This window comes from Rhodamnia argentea, chromosome 4 (genome assembly GCF_020921035.1).
Source record: "Rhodamnia argentea isolate NSW1041297 chromosome 4, ASM2092103v1, whole genome shotgun sequence".
In the NCBI taxonomy this organism is placed as follows: Eukaryota; Viridiplantae; Streptophyta; class Magnoliopsida; order Myrtales; family Myrtaceae; genus Rhodamnia; species Rhodamnia argentea.
This window is the reverse complement of record NC_063153.1, coordinates 11,079,064-11,102,697: the sequence shown is the minus strand read 5'-3', so window position 1 is coordinate 11,102,697 and position 23,634 is coordinate 11,079,064. Positions and strand designations below refer to the sequence as shown.

Here is a 23,634-nt window from a genome sequence, read left to right as displayed (position 1 = left end):
TAAGGCGCTCCGGCGAGTGATTTCCATGACATTAGCAACACGTTTAAGAGATTTTCATCAGTTATGGCCGTCTTGGAAGATTATCGATGACGAAACAAAAATGAACACGACTCGTTTTCATTCCCGCATCGATTACGGGATGTTCTGCCAGCTCCACAAGGGTCGGTCCCACTAAATCATCCCAATGATTAGAGATTGACGTGCACGACATGATTTGAAATCTGATCATGGGCATCAACCGGAGCACGTGACTCACGTGACATCAGCGCTCGTCGATGGCTCCTTCCATGGGAAAGCAAGAAGCTTCTCCGGAGCGGTGCAAAAAGACCATTCGGCCCATCCTCCTCGTCGCTTTTCTCCATTCCGACCACAAATTCCTTGTACTTGTCCTCGCCCTTCTCCTCCTGCGCACGACCGATGCATTAAATTAACACGACAGCCGCCAATTGCCGGCACTGGGAGCCTGTGAAAGTGTGGCCACAGGGGCCCACTTTGGGAAGCTGAAATTACCAAAAGGAGCCCCGGTTCATGCACCTTCCCTTAGTTCTCTCCGTCCGTACCCTGTTTTGAGAATTGAATATGGGGAGACCTCCTCCATAATTTAGCCCCAGTTGGTTGTGGAATTTCGTTGGAAATTCGGCAAGTTCGGCAATTGTTTGAATGGGTTCTTGTCCGTCGTCGATGAAATCCCAAGGAGGGGGACTCGTTCTCTTTTACGTCTTCCTGGGGGGAAAACGTGAACGGCCTCATCGTCGCCATTGACAGCAAGGGGAGTGGCTTCGGCTGCGACGAGAAAAGCAGCTCATCGTCGCCTTTTGCGTCGCGGACGGCGTGGGTGCTCTTCGCTGTCGACTCTGATTCGATCGTCGTCTCGGAAAGGTGATTAGCTCTCGCCGCCATTTCTTGTGAGCAGTTCTTTTTTGAAGCTTCTTGATTTGATCGCATTCTGTGAGGGCTTGTCCTAATTCCGTCTATACGTGCTATGGAAAGCGCGTAGGCTTTCCGGGTTTTGATCTGATTGCCGAGAAATGAGACGAATGACGTTAAAGTTTGATTCTTGAACTCTCTCCTTTGCTTGATCGATATCTGAGAGAGAACAAGAAGTGAGGAGAATATGCGGACATAACAGAAGAGTGGCGGTCGTTTTTGTAATTTTTCAGCTAGAAAACTAGAGCCATTTTTTGTGGTGTCTCATTCTTTAGCCAGAGAGTCCTGGTCTGTCGGCCTGAGCGTGTGATTCGCTGGATAGAAATGGTCTAATGCTGCATTTGCAACAGAGAAAGGCGTTTCAATTCGTTGTCACATTATAGAATTTCTCAAGCTGTGGGGAGTCTTTGCACAGAATTGTAAGTTGCAGTTTCCTTTTAGATAAGCTGGGTAGGTTTCATGTAGTTAGTGTCGGAAAAACCAATTAGAGCCAGTTGCTTGGTATTTCCATTAATGAGAACTTGTGTTAGTTCGTGGTTATTTCATCCTTAGTTGGCAGATGAAAAGAGCTAGTTGTTCTTTTCAGTAGAGGAGATCTTACATGCTTTTATTGTTGGGTTGTAGTTAATCCAAGAATTAACTTGTAATGACCATTCAACTCAGAGCAGACATCAATCAACCTTCAGTGTCATTCAGTCTGAGGAGGTTAAGTGGCTTTCCTGAACACGAGAAACTGGGGATCTCAATCTGTTTATGCAGAGTATATCAAACTAATGTGATGATCTATGCATCTTTTGTGTTGGAAAAACCTTGAGCTACAGCAGAGTGAGGCTCAGCTGATAAGATGCTTATTGGAGCCGTACTTTGCATCTCTGAGGTGCTATCTTTTCGAAGAAGCTGGTGCATACAGACACTAAATTAGCTAGGCCAACTTATGATATCGTGATGGTATGCAGGATCCTTTTCTCTGCAAAAAATCTGGCTCAGGTGTTTGGGATGTTAATATTCACTGTCGTTTCTCTTCGTAAAACCCAAGTCAATCTATTATACAAGGATAGACTCATCTTCCAAATTTACTTTGGTCGAGATTATCTTTCTAAACACCGAAAACGTATATCTAGCAGTTCATTCCTATTACAAATTACGCAAGCAGGAAAAGCGATGCATATATTTGTCAATTTTGTTGCTATCAATCTATTTCAGGTTTTATGAGGTTTATATGTGGTCCAGAATGACTCTATAAGAGTGGAATACTACAGGCTATGTGCAAGTTCATCGTGCCTGGTGCTGTTTTTTGACAAAGGGATTGTTCAGTATGGTGCCACACGGGATATATTCTACAACCTTGGAGCTCCAAGCCGATTATGATATGGAGCATATGGCTTTGACACCCGGGATTCAGCATGAGCTCTGGCCATTGGATGAAATTGATCCTACAAAGGACAAATTTCCATGCTGTTTAGTTTGGACGCCACTACCGGTAGTCTCATGGTTGGCTCCTTTCATCGGACATATAGGGATTTGTCGGGAAGATGGAGTTATATTAGACTTTTCTGGTTCCAATTTTGTGAATGTTGATAACTTTGCATTTGGCGCAGTGGCAAGGTACCTCCAACTTGAGAGAAAACAGGTATACTTTCATTCAGTACTTCAACAAAACTACAAGTGACCATATTGTGTATGAATAAAGTCAGAACTAGCACCATTTTCAAAGTTTGGAGATAAGCCTATGTTATTCTCATTTATCAGTAGTCCAAAAGTATATTAACCTCATGCTGTCAACTTTAAATCTTAAAACAGTGTTGCTTTCCAGCGAATCTAGCTGAACATACATGTAAGTACGGCTTCAAGCACGGAGAATATGGGGCTGCAGTTACTTGGGACGACGCCTTGCGATCGAGTATGCGCCACTTCGAGCACAAAACCTACAACATATTCACCTGCAACTGCCACTCATTTGTCGCTAACTGTTTGAACCGTCTCTGCTATGGTGGATCAATGGAATGGAACATGATAAATGCAGCAATGCTGGTGCTGTTTAAGGGCCAATGGGTCAGTGTAATGTCGATCCTGAGAGCGTTCCTACCTTTCGTGTCGGTGCTTTGTTTGGGTTTATTGCTGGTCGGATGGCCATTCATAATTGGTCTGTTCTCGTTCTCTATGCTCCTTGTTGGGTGGTTTTTGTTGGGTAACTATTGGCTCAAGTGTTTGATAGACTGTTAATATAATCTATAATTGACCTTGCTTTATAGAGGGAAGAAAATATGTAGAGAATTCAGAATAAGTTTCTAATGTCCACCGTAAAGGATCATGTAGTGGATGGTTCTTCCTGGTTGTATTCATTGATGTCAGTTTCTGAGGCCTTGTGAAGAACTGGAACTACTGTATAGTTTGATTTTTAAAGCTAAAGCAAAGGTTTACCATTTTTGTTGGGAAATTACCCTCGAGTCTTACTGAAGCAACATGATGGCCTTGGCTTTGAATAGCAGCTAAGATTCAGAAAGAAGAGCGCCTTGAAAATGTGAAGGACTGCTTCTTGTTAAAAATCCTGGATGACACAGTACGCAGCCAGCAAAGTGGAAACACATTGCACAGGAATATGCAAAGCTAACGGCTTGGACTCACAATCGTTCCGACCATCATTACCGCATTTTTTTTATTCATCTTATCTCGCTACAAGAGCCCGCGCGATCGCAAAGGTGAAAGTTGAACCATCAACCTAGCAGGCTCGTTGTGTTTGCTCTTCGCATTGCATGCAAAATCCTTAACATATCAGGTCCCCGAGACTTCGAAGACCCAGAGTGTCAATCGCTCCTTAAAAAGGATTCTTACTCAGAGCTCCCTCCTAAATCCAGTCGTGGCCATTGAGTTAAAATCAAACAACATGGTTGCACAGAGACATATCGCAGGTCACATTGAAGAACATCTTCTTTTTTGGCAATGACATCTCGACATTCAGAAAACTTCCCCATTTCCATTACCTGGGAAGGAGAAGTCTAAGAACAAATAGACTGAAATTGGAAGGGGGGGAAAAAAGTCAAAAGGAGAGTTTCGTCCTCGTCTTCTGGCGTACATCTAGATGTCGAAGTTCCATCCCATAAAAATGGAGTTTCCAGATGATCAAAGTTTCATGCCCCATATTTAGGAGCCTTCCAAAGCTTAAATGCAATCTCGTGCAGGAACCTGTCTGCAGGTATTACCAAATTGCCGCCATGCTGCACAGAACAGGAATCAACTAGAGACATCAGTAAATTTGAGCAACGGTTCAACATCTGGAAAATGGTGGTACCCAAAGCAAATTTGAGGATAAAATCCATCAAATGAGATACAATTTGACGTTTGGACCGAAAAAAATGCATGCGATTTTTTTCACAAATTGTTTTCTGCCTCTGTCTCATCATCTTTAGCCTTCAGGTTCTTTTAAAACCAAACATTCTTGGAGCAGGAACACCAGCATAACCTCCATGACATGATTGAATCAGAAAGACTACTACATCGAGTTCTTGATTGTTACCTCCTTAAATTCCTTAAATGAGAATGCCTCAGCCATATCTCTGCGGGTCACAGCATCCTGCCATTGAGCAATTAGCATGGGGCAATGGTGCCTGTTGATCAAAATTTAGGGTTAGAAATGGAGTGTCATAATGGCTACACCATGTACTGCTGCCACGATGGGACCAATGAAATTGCAGATACCTGACATCCTCCCTCGGTTTCTCTCCTCTCATAGTATAACTCTGACGAGGGAATAGTCTCAACAGATGAGAGTCCACGTTGTCTTTAGACACCAAGGTCGATAAATGGGAGCAATCAAATTTCGAGACGTCTCCATAGCTCATTACAAGGGACAAGTGCAGGCGGGAACCAATTTCGGATCCAGGTTGAGCAACACGCATTAAACTCCCGACCAAAGCATTCACAGACTCTATGCCATAGTTAATAACCTTATCTGCCTCCCCAGCTCCAATATGCACAAATACGAGATCAAAATAGCCCGTCTCCATCAACTTCCCTTCTTGGAAGCCAAGCAACTTCAGCAATCCGCACGAGACACCATCTATGGGTCCTTCGGCAACAGAGTGCTTTTCGTCTATCAGTTCCTCGAATTGCAGAACATTGATACCGAGCTTGTTGCCGAAAGATCTCAAACTCGGATTGCTTGTCACTATAGAAGCCTTCATCCCCATAAATCTGAAATCAGGAAAGCTACAGCTCATGGTCACCTCTACAACATTAGTAGATGCATACTGTCAACAGTAGAATCAGTGGGAAAAAGGAGCATCAATATTGCCTTTCTGAGACTGTTGGGATCAATGCTGTCCCCTGACTCCCTGAATCAAAAGTGCTTTCCTTGCCCTGAAAAGTTCAATGGAAAACAATGCCATCGCGATCGTCAGAAAAACTGCCCTCCCAATATTCACCGAAATTAACGCGCTAACCTCAAAGTGATGTTAACATTACCTTCTGAACAGAAGCGTCAAATGCATCCAGAAGAATGGCGAATTCTCTAACAACTCTGTCATCCTCGCTTTCTGCAATCTAAATCCATGTAAAATTGCAGTAATCATCACTGCGGTAAACCAGTGGAACTTAAAAGAAAAGAAAGAAAATTTGGCAGAGTGGTTGAACAGAATCGGTAGGATTTTAAGAACCAATAAAACGGGGAAAAGAATCGCACAGTTTTCTCTCTCCGCCTCGAATGTCTGAGAAGGGAAGTGATTCGTCACTGACTTAATACCTGAGAGTCATCGTCTAAGCTACAAAGACACGCACAGGTGGTACCAGAGCTGGTACCAGAGCGATCGCTCTCAAGAGCGACTTCCAGCTATAAATCAATCCACCCCATGCACAAAACTAGCCAAACAGCAGACCCAGATTACGAAAAATTCAACCTTCACCGCGGCATGAAAGAACACCATCATCTCCAACCAAGCGACGACGCGCGGGCTTCGAGCGTGTCCCAATCTTTCGTCGTCGAAGAATTGCGAGGAGATAACGTTTCGATCGAGCAACCATAGAAGAGATTTGAGGAAGCGAGAGAGAGAGAGAGGGGGGGGACCTGAGGGAGGCGAATTGGGGAGGCTCAAGAAGCCGCAGCAAGCTTTGGAGGCGAGAGAGTGAAGATGGGCGTGCGATGCATGGACGGAAGGAGCAAGACCGTCCCCGTACACCACCAGAGCTCGGCTCGGCTTGTCCGCCATTGCAGCGTCAGAGAAGAGAGAGAGAGAGAGATTTGATCAGTATCTGGCAGGGACTTGGCGTGAGGTTGATGCTGGAATGGAACACATGCGGGAGCTTGAAGACGTTGTCGTTTCCGTTTTCCTTTTTGTTTCAACCATGTTGCGGAAACCTTTGAATTGACGGAGGAGCTAAAATCTCATCTTAAGCTATTGATAAATTTTTTACCCTATGATCTGGTATTATGAATTTATTTATGAGACTGATCAATTATATATAGACCGAACATTATTGGACAACGTACTGGCTCTTGGAATAAAGGAAAAAGTGCCAAGTCCCCTAAATGTAAACAAGGATGGACCGGTCGATGGAAAAAAAAACCAAGGGTGGACCGAAGACTTACGGTTAAAATTTTATGTTGAAGTGCATGCGTGGCTTATGTTATATTAGTCTCACATCGAAGAACTGATTTGTCGTAAAGTAATAAATATATCTCGGTTGACCCATAACTCCAGTGGAACGTATTGATTTTTATTATGCGCTCCCAACGGCTCATCCGGGTGAGCTACAATAACCGCCTGCAGATGAGCTACAGAAAAGACCTGCAACAGCAATTCTACGAGGGCGACCCCTTCTACCTCGGCACTCGACCATCCTCGTCCAGTGTAAAACCGATCGCCAGAAAGGGTGGTCCTTTCTTTGTGCGGGTGTTCTTGTCTGTAATTGTCATTGATCAATGTCATGATATTTCCTACAATAACTCATTCAATGTAGTGTTTGTTTTAGCCGGACCTTAGACATACAAATAAACATTTTGTCAAGAAACCATCCATTCTAGCTCTCACCTAATATCATTCTAGTTTCACGTATATAATCCAAGGATGCTCTCCCCTTATTCAACGTATAATTATAATTCATTCATTGTCTCTTCGCTATCCTATAAGCCTACCAGTGCTAGGAACTGCCACTCTCCAGCATCGGACTAGGTCGTTGCACGTGCATTAATTGTATTCGTATTGTACGAATGTTTCGAACACTTAGTCTAAATAAATCATACTAAACAAGTGTTTCTAGTTCTTGTTAACAAAACCCGCACGACAATACCAACCTACTCTCCAAAGTGAGATACAAAAAGCATGCCTGTCTAGTAAACAGCCATGTACAACACAAGTAAGAATGTGATCTCTCCAGAGTCCTAATTTTCTCTTCAATAGACTCAAAAAGAAAAATCACTCTGCAGCGCACAAAGACCACCTTCGCTACCGCCCCTCCCAGAAGTCTCTTCTTGATTGCGACTAACAAAACATGCAACAATAATCTTTACTTCGCTTCTGGAAATGTAAGTAGAAGCTACATTTGTCGGTCCACCTCCAAATGTCATAGTAGTCTTTACATTCGGAAACCTCCAATTTGCAAGCGCTGCCGAGCCCCCAATCTGTCTGCCAATCATCTGGACAAGGTAAGAAAATGGAAAAAGATGCGCCCAAGAAGTCAGCCATTCGTCAGCAACTGCCTTTCTTAAGTGGCCATCACAGCCTGCTTCACATCGAACTCTGGTACATAGGTCCCTAGGTCTCCAGCAAACTCTGCAGAAAAGGTCAGCCTGACAAGAGTTCTTCTCAAGCCTAGTGTGAAATGAGACTCTCATCGCGGCTCTATCCCGTTGAAATGGTCAAACATCGAGATAATGTGCAGTAAACACCTTACTCTTCGACCTCAGTGTTGAAAATAAAACTTGGAAATACAGTGGTGATGTCCCTGGAAGACATACAAACATGGTAAATTCCAGAGTAAGTGCTTCCAGAACGATTAAAATGGAAGAGATAGAATGAGCTCGGACAGATTAAAAGTAAGGGATTGCATACTTCAGATAAGGAAGAGTCATATTTTTCAACAGAGAAGGGTTTCGAAGAACAAAGTCTTTCCACTCTTCCTTATTGATCTTACCATCCTTGTCCGTGTCTGCATCTGCAAATGTCTGCATAGGGCATGAACACCCATAATAAATAGAGAAATGATTTTATGATATGGTATACCAAGTGATATGGTATCTTGTTATTGACTGTTGAAGATGACCCACTTGTTTAAATGTCCACCCTTGCTCTATCACGTCACTTGGTACACCAACTTTGTAGACTAATTTTACTGTACCTAATATTGCTCCAAGAATTATACCACACAAAAGAGGGAACAAATTTTTAGACCCTGCACTTACTCGATCAAGTATAGCTTCAAGAAGTTCATCAGATAGTCTCATGTCAGATTCCATCAAAATGGCAAGAACCATTTGCCTAACCTGACATTCGCATAAGCTAGTGAGCGTTCTAGTGGATTCTCTTAACATCAAAATTTGATAATTTGCACAGAAACCTCACTTCCTCCCGCTCAATGAACCCAGTTTGCCGTAGATCATACAGCCTGAATGCAACTGCAATAAAAGGACCATTCATCAGAAAAATAACACCCCACCTGCACTGACTTGATTTGGCAAACAATTTTCAAGCCCTTACAGCTCATTTTCTCTTCTACAGGGGCATCGGGATGGAAGACACTGAGAGCATGGACAAATTCTTCAAATTCTATGACGCCATTTTTCTTCTCATCGAATAGATCAAAAACCTAAACGCAACAGCATAAAATTGAACTCACCATCTAATTATTATGAAACCATTTGCAAACGAAACCATCCAACTGCAGTTCCACCACAAATCTAAAACAAAGAGAAGCATGGGCTCCCTTGGAAACCAAGTACATGAGAGAGAGAGAGAGAGAGAGAGAGAGAGGTGCTGAGTCTGAAGATAATGCAAGACGTCTCATAGACACACGGCATTTTCTATATGCTAATCGGTTACATATCCGCAAGAACATGAAGAAACGATTTGCATAAGTATCTTCACAAAGGAGTCGGCAGCGTTATATTGTTCTATCAAATGGCTCTTCTGACTTTTGGAAAAGAATAAAACACCAGGGAGGCATCAAATAATTATTTGGCCAAAACAAGTGACGGTCCACCCACATTGTTACTTAAAGGATTTTCAGATCACACAGCAAAAGACCATCTGGAGCAACAAAGGCATGCCCTTAATTTACCTGTCCAAATTTAATAAGACGTGCAGATCTCAGAGATGAAATGGAACAAGGGAAAAATTTTCCTCCTGTAATCAATGTGTATTATGCTCTGTCCCCCAAAGTACGGACCTATAAACGCTATCAGATTATCAACCAGATGTCCTTCCATTGCCATGATCCGTGAAGAAGTCAATTGACCCATCTTCTGTGAAAAATTCTAAGGAGCACCGCACAGATAAAGGAGATGCATTACCCGATCTAGGAAAAGATTCTCTCCCGCAGGAGTGTGGAGTAGCGCCAATTGAAGCTCTTCCTGCACGGAGACAGTCATTAAGTGACAAAGGCAAGACTAGATCCCGTCACCAGCTACATAATAGCTGGAAAGCTCAGCCAGTTTCTCACAACATTTCGATTGGTATTTGACACAACATACTAGGTGAAAATGAGCATACATCCCACCATCTACCTTAGCAAGTACCAAGAAGAATCACCAGCTATTGACACATAAAAGGAAATACCAACCATGTAACAGAGGAAATTACCATCAACCACTGCTACGTTATTTGGATTCAGTTCAAAACTACCTTGTGGATTAGGCCATCGTCAATAATTGAACTGCTCAATTTCTTGAACAGCTCGTACAGCGCTTCAACTTCATTCCTCGTAACTGCAAACCACCAAGTCAAACCGGAAAACAAAAGTGAAGATCCTCTCCTAAACAAAAACGCCACAAGCGCCCAAACCAACCAAATGCATCGCAATCTTGAGAAATCACGAAGCCTAAAAACATAGCCGGCTCCCATTTTTCAGGATTGTTCAACACAAAATTCGAATTTACAGCAAAATCAACTGATTACTCTGTGCCCCTGCATGCTCTAACAGCAGTCTCCATTTATCAGAATGAAGAGGCATAAAAGCACTCACATCTCGTCTCACTGGCGAGGCGATTGACGTCGCCGAACCGGTAGCGGCGACGCTTCTTGTGCTCCGGCCGGTTCTCGCAGCAACTGCCAAGGGCGAAAGCGAGAATCTCGACTACCGACAGAAGAGGTATGAAAGCGGCACAGATCCGCTCGCCGATCGTCAGAGAGCTCGATCTCTGCAAAAAAAAAAAACCACGAAGATCAACCTGTGCTCGTAAGAAGCACACGTTCACCGACCAAAACCGACATCGCCGATTCCGCAGGAGACGGGAAAACGCGAAGCAAGAAACGAAGCCGTTTCCAGGTTCTTTCCGAATCGGCACCGCGGAATCGAGCTCCAATTGAAGTTCCCAGAGCGCGAGTTTGGTGACGTACCGATGAATCGTTGGCGGTTCCGGCCTCCATTGGCGACTGTGGAGAATCTGTTGAATTAGTCCAAGTATTTGTTTGTTTTTCAATAAAACTTAGTTGGTTGTCCTAGGTTATAGGAATATGCCGCAGCATGTTTGTTGCTGCACGCTAGAGCCGGTAACGTGGGTCATATGCCCATTTTCCGACTCATTTTAAGAAGATCCCACTCTATATGGGTAACTCATTTTTTTTTTTTTTAAATGAGTTAAAATGGGTTGAAAAAACTGAAGTCCAAAAAACAGGTTAAAATATGGATTATCTTTTTTACCCATTTTTTCAACTCCACGTCACTCGGAAAAAGGCAAACGCCACGCTTTGGAAGCCATTGGAATCTTCATCTCTGTTTCCTTCCTCTTCACCGAGTTCGCAAGAATCGAACACAGAGGAAGATCACTCGATGGAGACTACTTCCGCCGCGACACCCACCCGCAAGCGTCTAGCTCGTCGGGATCCGGCCTCGGGCGAGCTCAAGGTCGCGGGGGTCTAGCGAACCACGAGTTCGCCGGCCTCGGGCGAGCTCATGCTAGCTTGGATCGGGTGTTCGTGAGGTCGCCAGCCTCGGACGGAGGAGGGAGGAGGAATCGTAGAGGGAGGAGGAAAAGAAAAAAGGAAACGCTTAAGAAATACAGGTCGGATATGGGTCGAGTATGGGTCATAAAATTTGTATTGTATAAAAATGGATCAAAACAGGTTATATGGGTCAATATGGGTTAGACCATATTCAATCCAACCCAAACCCAACCCGACCCACCCGTTTGACACCTCTACCGCACACACGTTCGGGATAGTGGGTAGATAGTTCGGCGTAATGGGTCAATTGTTGTGGCTATTTTTCCGAGATTTTCTATTGGTGTATGGCATATTTAAAAGGCTAAGTTGTTATTCAATGAGTGTGCATTAAGGCAGTAAGCATTTTTCAAGGGTGTGCACTCTCTTCTCTCTGACTCTCTTTTATGTGTTTTTTAGTGCTTGCAAAGCACAACTAGCTTCTGCACTTTTTATGTAACAAAGGTATCATAGCCATTAAAGAAGGAAAAGTGAGTTAAAACACGAGAGGATAAAGTGAGAGTGAAAGGCAAGAACCAAAAAGTGAGCTTGATTTGAAAACACGTGAGGAATGATTTTTTCTTGGTATCCAACAGCAGCGGTGACGGCTTCAGAAACCTTTGTCCAACCAGCAATTCAACGCTTTGATGGTCATTATGATCATTGGAGCATGCTAATAGAGAACTTCCCGAAATCCAAGGAATATTGGGATGTTGTTATCTCTGGAGTTGCCAAACCGTAAGAAGGAGCTACATTGACAGCAACACAATGGACTCCTCTGGAAGCAACAAGATTGAAAGATCTCAAGGCCAAAAATTACCTTTTTCGGGCCATTGACGGATCTATCTTGGAGACAATTCTCTGCAAGGATACCTCCAAGCACATATGGGATTCCATGAAGAAAAAATATCAAGGTACCGCAAGAGCAAAAAGGCAGCAACTTCACATGCTTCATGGAGGATTCGAGTTACTAAGAATGAAGTCGGGAGAGTCGATCACCGATTTCTTCTCTCGAACAATGGCAATTGTCAATAAGATGCGGATTCATGGCAATAAGACGAAGGATGTCACCATCATTAAGAAGATTCTTCGATCTCCGACACCAAAGTTTAACTTTGTTGTCTGTTCCATACAAGAAGCCAAGGACATTAAAGAACTCTCAATTGATGAACTGCAAGGATCGTTGTTGGTTCACGAACAAAATTTTCTTCAACAAGAACCGGAAGAGAAGGCGTTGAAGGCAACTGCAGATCACTTTTCGTCACCAACAAGAACGAATCGGGGCGGAGGTAGAGCAAAGGGAACCAATGAACGTCGCAGTTTCAATCAAAACCTAATGGTCATTTTTCTCATGATGCTTAAGGTGGAGGATGAGGGCGTAGAGGTCAGCACTTAACTGTCTTCAAACCAAGGTCAATAGACAAATCTAGAGTAAAGTGTTTTAGATGCTATAGGTATGGACATTACAAATATGAATGTCGTACCAATTTAAATACACAAGCATGGAAAGGATTAATTTTGCGGAAGAAAAAGAAGAAGCGGTGTCTCTCCTAATAGTGTTCAAGAAACGGAGAAAATTTCATCGAACGTGCGGTATATTGACACCGGCTGCAGCAACCATATGTGTGGAGACAAGAAGGCATTCTCTGCATTAGATGAGTCGTTCCGCACCTCGGTCAAATTTGGAGACGACTCAAATGTGTCAATCAAGGATAAAGGGACAGTTGCAATTGTTCCTAAAGGAACCTCGGTTTAGATCATCAAAGAGGTGTTTTATGTTCTCGAGTTAAAGACCAACCTCCTAAGTGTTGGACAGTTGCAAGAGAAGGGATATGAAATTACACTCAAAGGAGGTGTTTGCAGAATCCATGATAAGAAACAACATTTGATTGCTCAAGTTAATATGATTGCTAATTGGACGTTCCCGCTGCATCTTCATGACAACTCTCACTCATGTTTCTCTGGAAGATTGAAGGATATAGCATGGTTATGGCATGTCGAATATGGACACCTCAACTTTGGTGGGTTGTGGACTTGTTACATCAAAAGAAGATGGTGGAGGGACTTCCCCCAATCACGGCGCAGTCCAAAATATGTGAAGAGTGTGTTGTTAGCAAACAACACCGAGATCATTTTCCAAAAGGCAAAGCTTTGAGAGCCAAGAAGCAGCTCAAACTTGTCCATTCAGATATTTGCAAACCAATTCCCCCAATTTCCAATGGAGGTAAACGATATATCATTACCTTCATTGACAATTTCAGTCGAAAGGTTTGAGCTTACTTTTTGCAAGAAAAATTTGAAGCCTTTGAAGCCTTCAAGAGCTTCAAAACTCTTGTTGAAAAAGAGAGTAGAAATCCAATCAAAGTTCTCCGTACAAATCGTGGTGGCGAATATATTTCAATTGCGTTCGCAAATTTTTCTGTGAAGCATGGGATTAAAAGATAACTCACTACAGCTTATTCACCACAACAAAATGGTGTCCGTGAACGGAAGAACCGCTCTATTCTGAATATGGTGCGAAGCCTCTTAACGTCAAGTGGAGTTCCAAAAAGCTTCCGGCCGAAGGCGATTAATTGGAGTGTTCATCTTGTAAATAGAAGTCCCACTCTTGCTGTTTTAAATAAGACACCAGAAGAAGCTTGGAGCAGGAGAAGACCCGCAGTTGATTACTTCAGAATTTTTGGGTGCATTTCATATGCCCATGTTCCCGACCAGAAGAGGAAGAAGCTAGAAGATAAAGCAGAAAAATGTATTTTTATTGGCATTAGTGATCATTCAAAAGCCTACAAACTTTACGATCCCATAACCAAGAAAATTACTATCAGCCATGATGTGATCTTTGATGAAGAGAAATTCTGGTCATGGAGCGAGAAGAATGGTGGTGAACCAATTCCAGCAAACTTTGAAGATGATACTGAGCTGGAAAAGTAGCCCTCTACAAGTGAAGTCACCACAGAAAATACTAAAAATTCGGCGGTTGCTACGGCATCCGAAGAACGACCATAACGCATCCGACGAAGGCCAGCATGGATGGAAGATTATGAAGTGTCGGGAGTTGAGCAAATCGAAGACCCACTGATCCATTTTGCTTTGTTTGCAGATAGTGACCCAACTACTTTTGATGAAGCAATACAAAATAAAAACTGGAGAGCTACAATGGATGCAGAGATCAAAGTAATTGAGAAGAATGGTACGTGGGAATTGATAGATCTTCTCGAAGGGCAAAAGACAATCGGAGTCAAGTGGGTATACAAGACGAAAATGAACAAGAATGGCGAGATTGAAAAGTACAAGGCGCGCTTGGTGGCAAAAGGTTACAAGCATAAATTTGGAGTGTATTACAAAGAGGTGTTTGCGCCGAATGTGAGACTCGATACAATCCGATTAGCGATTGCGCTAGCAGCACAAAATTGATGGCCCATTTACCAATTAGATGTGAAGTCGGTTTTCTTACATGGTGATCTTCAAGAACAGGAATTTGTTCATCAACCTTCTGGATATGTCAAACCGGGTAATGAACATAAAGTCTATAAGTTGAAAAAGGCTTTATATGGGTTGAAGCAAGCTCCAAGAGCTTGGTACAGTAGGATTGATGCTTATTTTTTGAAGGATGGATTTACAAAATGTCCCTATGAACATACTCTATTTATCAAGATTGGTCATGGTGGAAAATTGCTTCTAGTGTGTTTATACGTGAATGATCCTATCTTCACGGGGAATGATAGTGTCATGATTGACACATTAAGAAGTCTATGATGGAGGAATTTGACATGACTGATCTTGGGTTGATGCATTATTTTCTGGGCATTGAGGTAAATCAATCCGAAGCTGGAATTTTTCTATCTCAAAAGAAATATGTTCAAGAGATTTTAGAAAAATTTCAGATGAAGCATTGCATTTCGGTAACCACGCCAACCGAGGTTGGATTGAAGTTATCGAATGATCCCGATGGAAGAAAGGTAAATAGCACTTTCTACAAACAAATCATGGGGAGTTTAATGTATTTAATAGCAACAAGGCCGGATATCATGCATCCTGTGAGCCTTATTAGAAGGTACATGGAGAATCCAACCGAAAAACATTTGCAAGCCGCAAAGCGAATTCTTCGCTACTTGAGAGGGACTACAACTTTTGGGTTGTTCTACAAGAAGGGAGAAAAATCAGAATTGCTTGGTTTCACTCATAGCGATTACACAGGTGATATGGATGATCGAAAAAGCACTTCTCGTTATGTATTTGTGCTTGGTTCGGGAGCTGTCTCATGGTGTTCGAAAAAGCAGCTGATTGTTACTTTGTCAACAACTGAAGTTGAGTTTGTGGCTACCACCTCTAGTGCTTATCAAGCTATTTGGTTAAGGAAGATTCTTGGAGAACTTCAATTTAAACAGGAAGATGCAACTACAATCTATTGTGACAACGGCTCGGCCATTAAACTCTCAAAGGATCCAGTTCTACATGGGAGGAGCAGACACATAAATGTGAAGTATCATTTCCTGAGGGATCTCACGAAAGATAAAGTGATTGATCTTGTTTTTTGCGGGAGTGAAGATCGGCTTGCTGATTTGTTCACCAAGCCTCTCAAAGTATCCGCATATCGGAAGCTAAGAAAGCTTCTTGGTGTTTGTTTGTTGGAAGCTACGGGTTAAGGGAGGGATGGTCCTAGTCCTTTAAACTGATTGTTTGCAACATCAGTTTAAGGAAGGGTGTTGAATTGGTCAAAGTATTTGTTTGTTTTTTCAATAAAGCCTAGTTGGTTGTCCTAGTTCATAGGAATCTATTGCAGCATGTTTGTTGCTGCACACACGTTCAGGATAGTGGGTAGATAGTTCATCATAGTGGGTCAATTGTTGTGGCTATTTTTCTGGGATTTTCTGTTGGTGTATGGCCTATCTAAAAGGCTAAGTTATTATTCAATTAGTGTGTACGAAGGCAGTAAGTATTTTTCACGGGTGTGCACTCTCTTCTCTTTGACTCTCTTTTACGTGTTTTTTAGTGCTTGCAAAGCACAACCAGCTTCTGCATTTTTTCCGTAACAAAATCATCAGCTAGAGAGAGGGGCTTGAGCCTTGATAGAGAAGGGAAGATAGAGAAAGCACACGGGAAAAGTACAAAAGATGAAGAAAAGCTCGAACCAAAATGATGACTCGCAGGACAAACATAGCCCAACATCGGATGTGCTCACAAATAATGCACCAACTTGCAACCTCGAAATACAAAATTGTCCCCTGCTTTTTCTTTTTTCTTTTTTTTTTTCTCTTTTTGTCTCGCGAAAAAGATGACATTTCTGAAAAATACTTTTCAAAAAGTTGTTTTCCAAGAAAATAGCGATACTTTTTTATGTTTGGCTGAAATTTGAAAAAAAATCGAAAAATATTTTTCGCCTTTTAGCAAGGAAAATCAATTTTCACCATATAGGTCTTTTAATAATTTTTATATTTAAAAAAATCAATTCTATTTTCTTTTATATTTTCTTTTTCTTTTTCCTTTCTTCTTCGACTAGCGGCCGACCGCCGAGCCTTGCCATCGGTCTCGAGCTAAGCCATCGGCAAGGCCGCAAGGCTAGGGCGAGCTTGAGGAAGGCGAGACGAGCCTCGGCCTTGCGGATCTAGTGGGCTCATGGCTCGCCTCGTTGCCTCGAGCTCGCCATCCGCAAGGCCGCAAGGCTCGGCCTCGCGAGGCCAAGGCTAGATCCGGAGAGCTTGTGGAGGTTTGGGCTCAATTTCCAGGTGCTGTGCAGGCATGAGTCAAGCGGGATCGAGGAGGAGGCCATTGAGCTCGGCGTTCTTAGGGTTTCCGGATCCAATGAAGTCGGCGAGGCGAGGTTGAGTGAGAAGAGCTTAAAGGCACACTTGGGAGTAGGTTCCACGATCTTGTTGGAGGCAAAATCGAGGGCAAGCATTAGGGGCTGGAGGACAAAATCAGCATCGAAGAGGGAGGTGCCGAGAAGGGGAGAGGAAGGATCGGCAGCTGGGGTGGGTGGCGTGGGTCCAACGGCGAAGGGGATGGTCTCGAGCTTAACAAGAAAAATTAAAAAATGATTTTCTTTCCTCAAAAGGGAAATCATTTTCTCCAAATTTAAAAGGATATTTTCCATTGGCCACATGTTTTCTATCCCCAAACTCCAAAAATTGGGGACCATGAAAAAAACGAAGCCTTAATTACATACATGTTTTTTAGCTGACATGGCAAATGTACTTACGGTCGTTGATTAGGAGAAAAATGAACAATTTAAAAAATGTTATTGTAATAGAATCATTTCTATCATTTATGAAAATGAATGAATGAATAATATTTTTATCATGCAGAAAAATATTCAAACACAATTATTGTTGATAATAAAAAAAAATTATTCACTAATTATTTCAAGGGATTCAAGCAATCACGTTTAAGGAAATATTTTTCAAATCTTTCTTTCTTTCAAAATAAATGGCACCTTATTAGGAAATCGGTTTACGACGTCGTGAATCAATGATGACATCATCTTCTAAATCAATGACTCATCCATTTCGACGAGAAAAGAAAGGGAAATTATGAGCGGTCCCAAATAACTAGGGTTTTTCATATAATGTGATCGGTTCTCGATTAGGTCCGGCCTCACCCCGGAATCAAGAACCTAATAGGAAGGACCAGTTTCCAAGCAATCCAATGAAAACAATGATTTGAGGAATGAACTGGACTCATGTCAAATGGTTGATGAAGTAATTGATAACTAAGCAAAAATGCCCCGCGATATACTCTCTCTTATAGATAGGATTTCCACCCAAGAGGTGCGATAAGCCTAGCGCATGCATGATGTCACATTTTTCTTTTGACCCATGCATATTTTTCTTTTTTCTCTTTTTGTTTTAATCTTCCCCACAAAAGTTAGCTTAGTTATGTTGACTTAATCACGTATTTGTATCCTACTTAATCCTCGAAATGATTCTATTACAATCTACAACACTTAAAAAATAGAGTATTTAAACATTCATTTCTTGCACAAATAAGTATGTGTTACTAAGAAATAAAAATAAAGAAGTGAAAAGGCAAAAGGAAGTAACTAAGGAATGTCTATAAATAGTGAAATAATGTATCGAAGTGGACACAACACAAAACTAAGTACTAAATTTACATCTAACAAATAAATAAAAATGATAATCGGTCTGGTCGAGCGGTCCGATTCCCCCTTAAAATTGGGAACCGGACTACCCGGACATTGGTTCCACTTTCAGGATCCGGGAACAAGACCAAACCGGCCGGTTCGATTCGGTCCGGGCGATTCCCGGTTCAATCGATCCGTCTTACTCATCCTTATTTTGATCCGAGTACCTTTTGCTTCAAATCGAGAATTAACGCCCCGAAGCGACAATATGGGGTGAATTTAGATAGCTGGCGTGGATGAAAATTTATGAGAAATCAAAAGAATACTATTTTATCTGTCCAGATTTGAAATAAGAAAAATTATCCTATTTTGGGCATATAAATCATATCATTACACTTGTTACCCCATTAATTGTCCGGGCAAAAGACATCTGCGTTTGGTCGTCGGGATTTCTGGTCGGGATAGGATTGGATAGGATAGGATAAGAAATCTAGAGATTTGGCCATATCCTATCCATCATTTGGTGAACTACGGATTTAAAGTTGGATATTCTCATATCATATCCTATCATGCATTTGGTAGAAACCGTATATCAATATAAAGGACGTATATGCCCTACGTGATGCTCATGAAATATTCCGATCTTATTACTATAAAAATAATGTTCTCATACACAAAAAAAAAAAAAACTTGAAAATATACACATTTTATTAGATTTTCAAAACTCTTTACAAAAAAAAAAATGAAAATAGAAACAAATGAGACAAGAAAGTTAGCTTTTATATGACGGATAAGAGAAATCCTATCCGACCTTATCCTACCCCCTTCCCTAGGATTTTTTTATCCGGGTTATATCCCCCTATATCCGACATTATACTATCCGGGATACCTACCAAACACGGGATATGATAAAACATATCTTATCTCGAGTTTTATACGGACGACCAAACGCAGCCTAATTGTCTCTTCGAGCGGGTTTGTTTACCACTTAAAGAAAAACAAAAACTAGATTTTACTTTCATTTTACGATAAAAAAAAAAGGACGTATTCAAATTCCATATAATTATAAAAATTAAAATCGACTCTATGCGTCAACGTTTGAATATCAAAGTGCATGAGCCGCAATATCCAAACTAAACAAAAGGTAAAAGTCAATTCGGGCAATCTTGAAAGATCTTTGCCCGAGTATAATACGGCACTTGTGATACATTTATATAATTTGATTTACTCTGAAAGAATGAATTCTTTTTTTATGTATTTTAGCAAGCATACGGGAGATGGAAAATTTGTTCCGACAATAAAAATTAGCCGAACTCCGACCAGTGTCGGCGTTGGTCAATATTATCGTGTTATGTGGATAGAATATTTTCAATATGAGCATCCACATTGACTAAATTTTATCCACGTCACAGCCATTCACATTAGCTAAATTCCTCCGTATACGTCCATGCAGACGTCCGCACATTCCATCCGGGCAGTATTTTGGTATCACCCGACGACCATGTTGTCCGATTTGGTGCCAGAGCTTGCTGTTTTCGAAAATTTATGAAAGTATGAAAGATCCGACTAGAATTAGAAGTTCGGGAGACTTGATTAGAGAGAGTCCGGAAGTATAGGGATAAAAAGTAGACACGTCGGTTTCTTTTTCTTTTTTTTTTACCCTTTGTACGGAGTCATGGACCAAAGCCAGCTAAGCCAAATCTTCTTGTCTTGTCCAGAGATCTTGCAAGAATGATGAATTAGAAATGATTGGCACGCTGAAATGCCAGACGAAGATATGGGTTGCGTGTGGAAGCAAGGTGGGGTTTCGTCTGCGGCTCAATGTGATAACGACGCCTAGGGCGACTAGACCGATTTTTATTTTTTTTTCATATGAAAATAGGATACATAGGTTCAAAATAAAAATACAAATTCTCAAAGTAATTAAAAGAAATAAATCTAAAAAAGTAAATCAATTTGATACGTCGCGTAGAAACTCGTTCCAATGGTGGCCGATCATCGAATCTCAAGTCAACATTAGTGACGAGCACATGCCAAGAAATCTCTCTTCGGTAACTACGGTTTTGCCAGAATGCTGTATGTGCCTAGATTCAGCGTCCGGCATCATCATCGTGTAGAGAACACAACAACCCCAAAATGTTGAAAGAACACAAAAAACGCATTATAAATCCTAGATCTCTATATCTAGATCGAGAAAAAAGAACACCCAAATCTAAAACAGATGTAGATTTGGGAGAGAGAAAAAAAAAAAAGTAGATACAAGTTGAATACAAAATCACTCTCAGAAATATCGACTGCCGAAGACAGCAACAAAGCAAAGGAGTCTTGAAGACTTGTGGAACGGCTCGACAATCTGGATTAATCACCGAAGCGAGCGGGCGGATCCGAAGAGAGTAGATTCTTCTAAGACTCTCGCGCTTCGATTTTCAAAGCTCAAGGATGTCGACCGCATCGTTCACGAATATAACCAAAACATCTATAAAAAAAAAAAATTAGAGAAAGAACCAGAGATGAGAAATGAGAAGGGAGGGAGGGAGGGAGGGAGAGAAAAGCCCCTCTTCCTCCCCCGGGAACTCTGTTGTTGGAGGTGGTGGCTGGGTTAGAGTATTCCCCAGGGAGAGAGAAAGGGGAGAATCTACCTGCTCCTTCTTGAATGGCGACTAAACCGACTTGAGTTTCCCAAATTCGTTATGCTTATCATCGCTCCGTTTGTGCGATAAAAAAATGAGTGATTTGAAAAAATATTTTATTAAAAAAAAATTAATGTCACAAAAAATTTTAAATTGATATATTTTTGATAAATTTATCCCGAGCTAATTTTTTAATATTAGTTTTCGTTAAATTTTATCATCAAATTGATGAGTTAAAAACACGTGACGGTTGACAGGTGTACCAGCTTCAAATTTTTACCCCCCGTTTGTCACAAGCGTATCAATTTGGGGTTATTCATCGTATTAACACAATTAATCAGTCATTTATGAAGGGCAAATTTGTCACAATTGTACCAATTTGAAATTTCTTGTGGTCAATAAATTAATTTTGGATAAATTTATCACAAGTGTACCAATTTGATACTTTTTGTGGTTAAAAAATTAGTTTAGAATAAATTTGTCACAAGTGTACCAATTTGGCATTTTTCGTGTTCAAAAAATTAGTTTGGGGTAAATTTGTCGCAAGTGTACCAGTTTGAAATTTTTTGCTATCAAAAAGTTAATTTGGGTTAAACTTGTCGCATATATACCAGTTTGAGTTTTTCCATGATATTGACTTTTCTTAAAAAATGATTGCTTATACCGCTTACGAAAATGAATAAACAAAAATATTTTTATTGTCTATATAAATGTTTAGACACAGATTATTATTGATATTACGGGCAATGATTCATAATATTTTTCATTGAAGATGAAATACTTTTCCTTTCATTTACTTTTATAAGTAATATAAGTTGTCATTTTTAAAAGAATATTTTTAAATTATTCATTTTTCAGAAAATAGAATGAAAAGAGATATGGGGTGTGCTTTAGGTATGTAATCTGGTGCACTCAAAATTTCCTCTGGATCACCTAACTCTAATATCAAGATAAGAAATATGCGGAAAAGAGAATTGTGTAAAATCTATGCAGTTCTGTATTTTTTTATTAAATAGATAGCGCATGAGCCTATTGATACGCATTGTTAGATAATAAGATAACTCATTGAACAATGATATGTATAATCAAAAGTATATATAGAGATTCTCCTAGATATGTGCACAATTACAAAAGATATGTCAAGAGAAATATATTAAATCGTGGAAATATAGTTAATAAAAGATATTAGGTCACGAAAAATTATGGGGAAAATTATCGAATTAGTCCTAAACATATTTATACGGATGCCAATTTGGTTCTAAACTCTTCAAATTGACTAATTTAATCTTAAAAATTTTCACAAAATTTCAATAATCATTCCAATTAATTTTTATCGGATTCGCCGGCGTGATGGTTCAATCACCATTGAAAGGACAACGTGAAACTCGTGGATTTTAAATGTCTTTATTTCCTAAATTTCATATATTTCACTCTTACGTAAAAAAATGTCACAGAAAATGATGGTATCTAACATGTGAATGATAACATATATACTCGTAGTCATGCGTCACAAAATGTAAACATTTGCACGTGGAGTTTAAGCTAAACACCCACTTGAATTTTGGATAGAAGCTGCAAAATGCTAGTGAAGGACTTGTACTTCGTATCAATAAGGATAATTTATTTATTTTTTTTGTCGGTGAATAATTTGATTATTCGACTGTTATGTTTGCATGTATTTTGGACAACGTAATATTTAAAGAAAAAAATAAGTTCTTAATATGGGAACTGTCTCATGCTTCAATCGAACTTCAAATGTAATGTATTAAAATTTGTGTGTCATTTATGATATGTTAAAAAAATAATGTATTTTAAATGTAAGCGGTTGTGGATCAATTTATTTTTGTTTTTAGGACCATTGAAAGGACAACGTCAAACTCGTCGATTTTCCCCAGTTTTCGATGATCAAATGTCATTTTTTTTTTTCGGAAGTTGTCATTAGTCTCCCTAATGCTGATTACATTTTGTGGTTGATATAGTGGATGGGCTTGGACTTGGGCTTATTTTTTCAAAATTTTGGTCCAATGAACCGAATTGGTATTCTTCAACAATCATCTATTATATGCGTGTAAATTCAATCCTAAATATTTTTTTGATCGATTTAGTCCTAAATCGTTTGCGGTTGCGCCAATTCAGCCCATCTAGCGAATTTTGGCTTGCCGGCGATATAATATTTTAATATTTTTTTAATTTTTTAATTTTCTTTTTCCTTCTGTTTTTTTAATTTTTTTTCTTCCTTTTCCCTATTCTTCCTCCGGCCGGTCACCCGACTTCAGTGACCAGCCCAAGGGGCGGCTGGCAAGGCTCGTAAGGCGAGGCCGAGCCTCACCGTTATGCTTATAATTTGATGTCTTTCTTGTTGAAATTTCAAACGCAAGATATTTTTTTTCGTTTTCATTGTAAGTTATCTCGAAATCGATTATCCTTATTTTTTACTTTAATTTTGAAGAACAGTTCTTTTACTAAATAAACACAGTTTTGCCATGATATCTAAAAAGGTGAATGCAGGAGCTTGGCGTTGAACACTGTCAACTCCAATTCAATATTACGTAACACCAAATTATATATATTGCGTAATAATATTGAATAGGGAACACTGTGTTAGATATAGTGACTGAATCTCATCATGTGATTAAATTCGATAGAGATTTCAGGTAACAACCCTTCGGATAAAAAAAATTTCGAGCACCATCCTCTTTAATAAGTTCTGATTGTTTCCGAAACTTGACTTTGAGTGATCCTCCTCATCATATCAATTCATACCGATTTCATTGCGATAACACGAGCGATTTATCTGAAAGAGTTCAAGAGCAAATAATTCTTGGCCTAAGATCCACGCTCACAAGTTTGGAGACAGTTGTTGCAAATG

The 23,634-nt window shown here is 40.5% G+C and overlaps 3 protein-coding genes across 8 annotated transcripts; 1 reads left to right on the top strand and 2 right to left on the bottom strand.

Moving 5' to 3' along the window:
- The first annotated feature begins 435 nt into the window (after nucleotides 1-435).
- LOC115756791 (protein REVERSION-TO-ETHYLENE SENSITIVITY1) lies at nucleotides 436-3,364 on the top strand. 5 transcript variants are annotated; one of them, XM_048277421.1, is made up of 3 exons: nucleotides 436-879; nucleotides 2,187-2,557; nucleotides 2,728-3,364. In XM_048277421.1, exons 2-3 carry the CDS (start codon nucleotides 2,243-2,245, stop codon nucleotides 3,148-3,150), a joined length of 738 nt encoding a protein of 245 aa, XP_048133378.1. In that variant the 5' UTR covers nucleotides 436-879; nucleotides 2,187-2,242; the 3' UTR covers nucleotides 3,151-3,364. The 5 variants fall into 5 exon arrangements, with proteins under 5 accessions (XP_048133378.1, XP_030552565.1, XP_030552567.1 ...); XM_030696705.2 differs by having other exon boundaries at nucleotides 2,158-2,557; XM_030696707.2 differs by having other exon boundaries at nucleotides 2,131-2,557.
- A 468-nt stretch (nucleotides 3,365-3,832) lies between these two features.
- Nucleotides 3,833-6,219, bottom strand: LOC115756756. Of its 2 annotated transcripts, none has more exons than XM_030696652.2 (6): nucleotides 5,987-6,219; nucleotides 5,389-5,459; nucleotides 5,219-5,283; nucleotides 4,624-5,118; nucleotides 4,442-4,532; nucleotides 3,833-4,142 (listed from the first exon to the last, which is right to left on the bottom strand). In XM_030696652.2, the coding sequence occupies exons 1-6, from the start codon at nucleotides 6,126-6,128 to the stop codon at nucleotides 4,056-4,058; spliced, it is 951 nt and encodes a 316-aa protein (XP_030552512.1). In that variant the 5' UTR covers nucleotides 6,129-6,219; the 3' UTR covers nucleotides 3,833-4,055. The 2 variants fall into 2 exon arrangements, with proteins under 2 accessions (XP_030552512.1, XP_048133375.1); XM_048277418.1 differs by lacking the exon at nucleotides 5,987-6,219 and adding an exon at nucleotides 5,820-5,929 and having other exon boundaries at nucleotides 5,389-5,466.
- Nucleotides 6,220-7,525: 1,306 nt separating this feature from the next.
- Nucleotides 7,526-10,514, bottom strand: LOC115756757 (calcineurin B-like protein 10). The gene is made up of 10 exons (XM_048277419.1): nucleotides 10,473-10,514; nucleotides 10,099-10,273; nucleotides 9,759-9,841; nucleotides 9,428-9,487; nucleotides 8,616-8,724; nucleotides 8,481-8,533; nucleotides 8,321-8,401; nucleotides 7,971-8,083; nucleotides 7,769-7,863; nucleotides 7,526-7,694 (listed from the first exon to the last, which is right to left on the bottom strand). Exons 1-9 carry the CDS (start codon nucleotides 10,500-10,502, stop codon nucleotides 7,809-7,811), a joined length of 759 nt encoding a protein of 252 aa, XP_048133376.1. The 5' UTR covers nucleotides 10,503-10,514; the 3' UTR covers nucleotides 7,526-7,694; nucleotides 7,769-7,808.
- Between the last annotated feature and the right edge of the window lie 13,120 nt (nucleotides 10,515-23,634).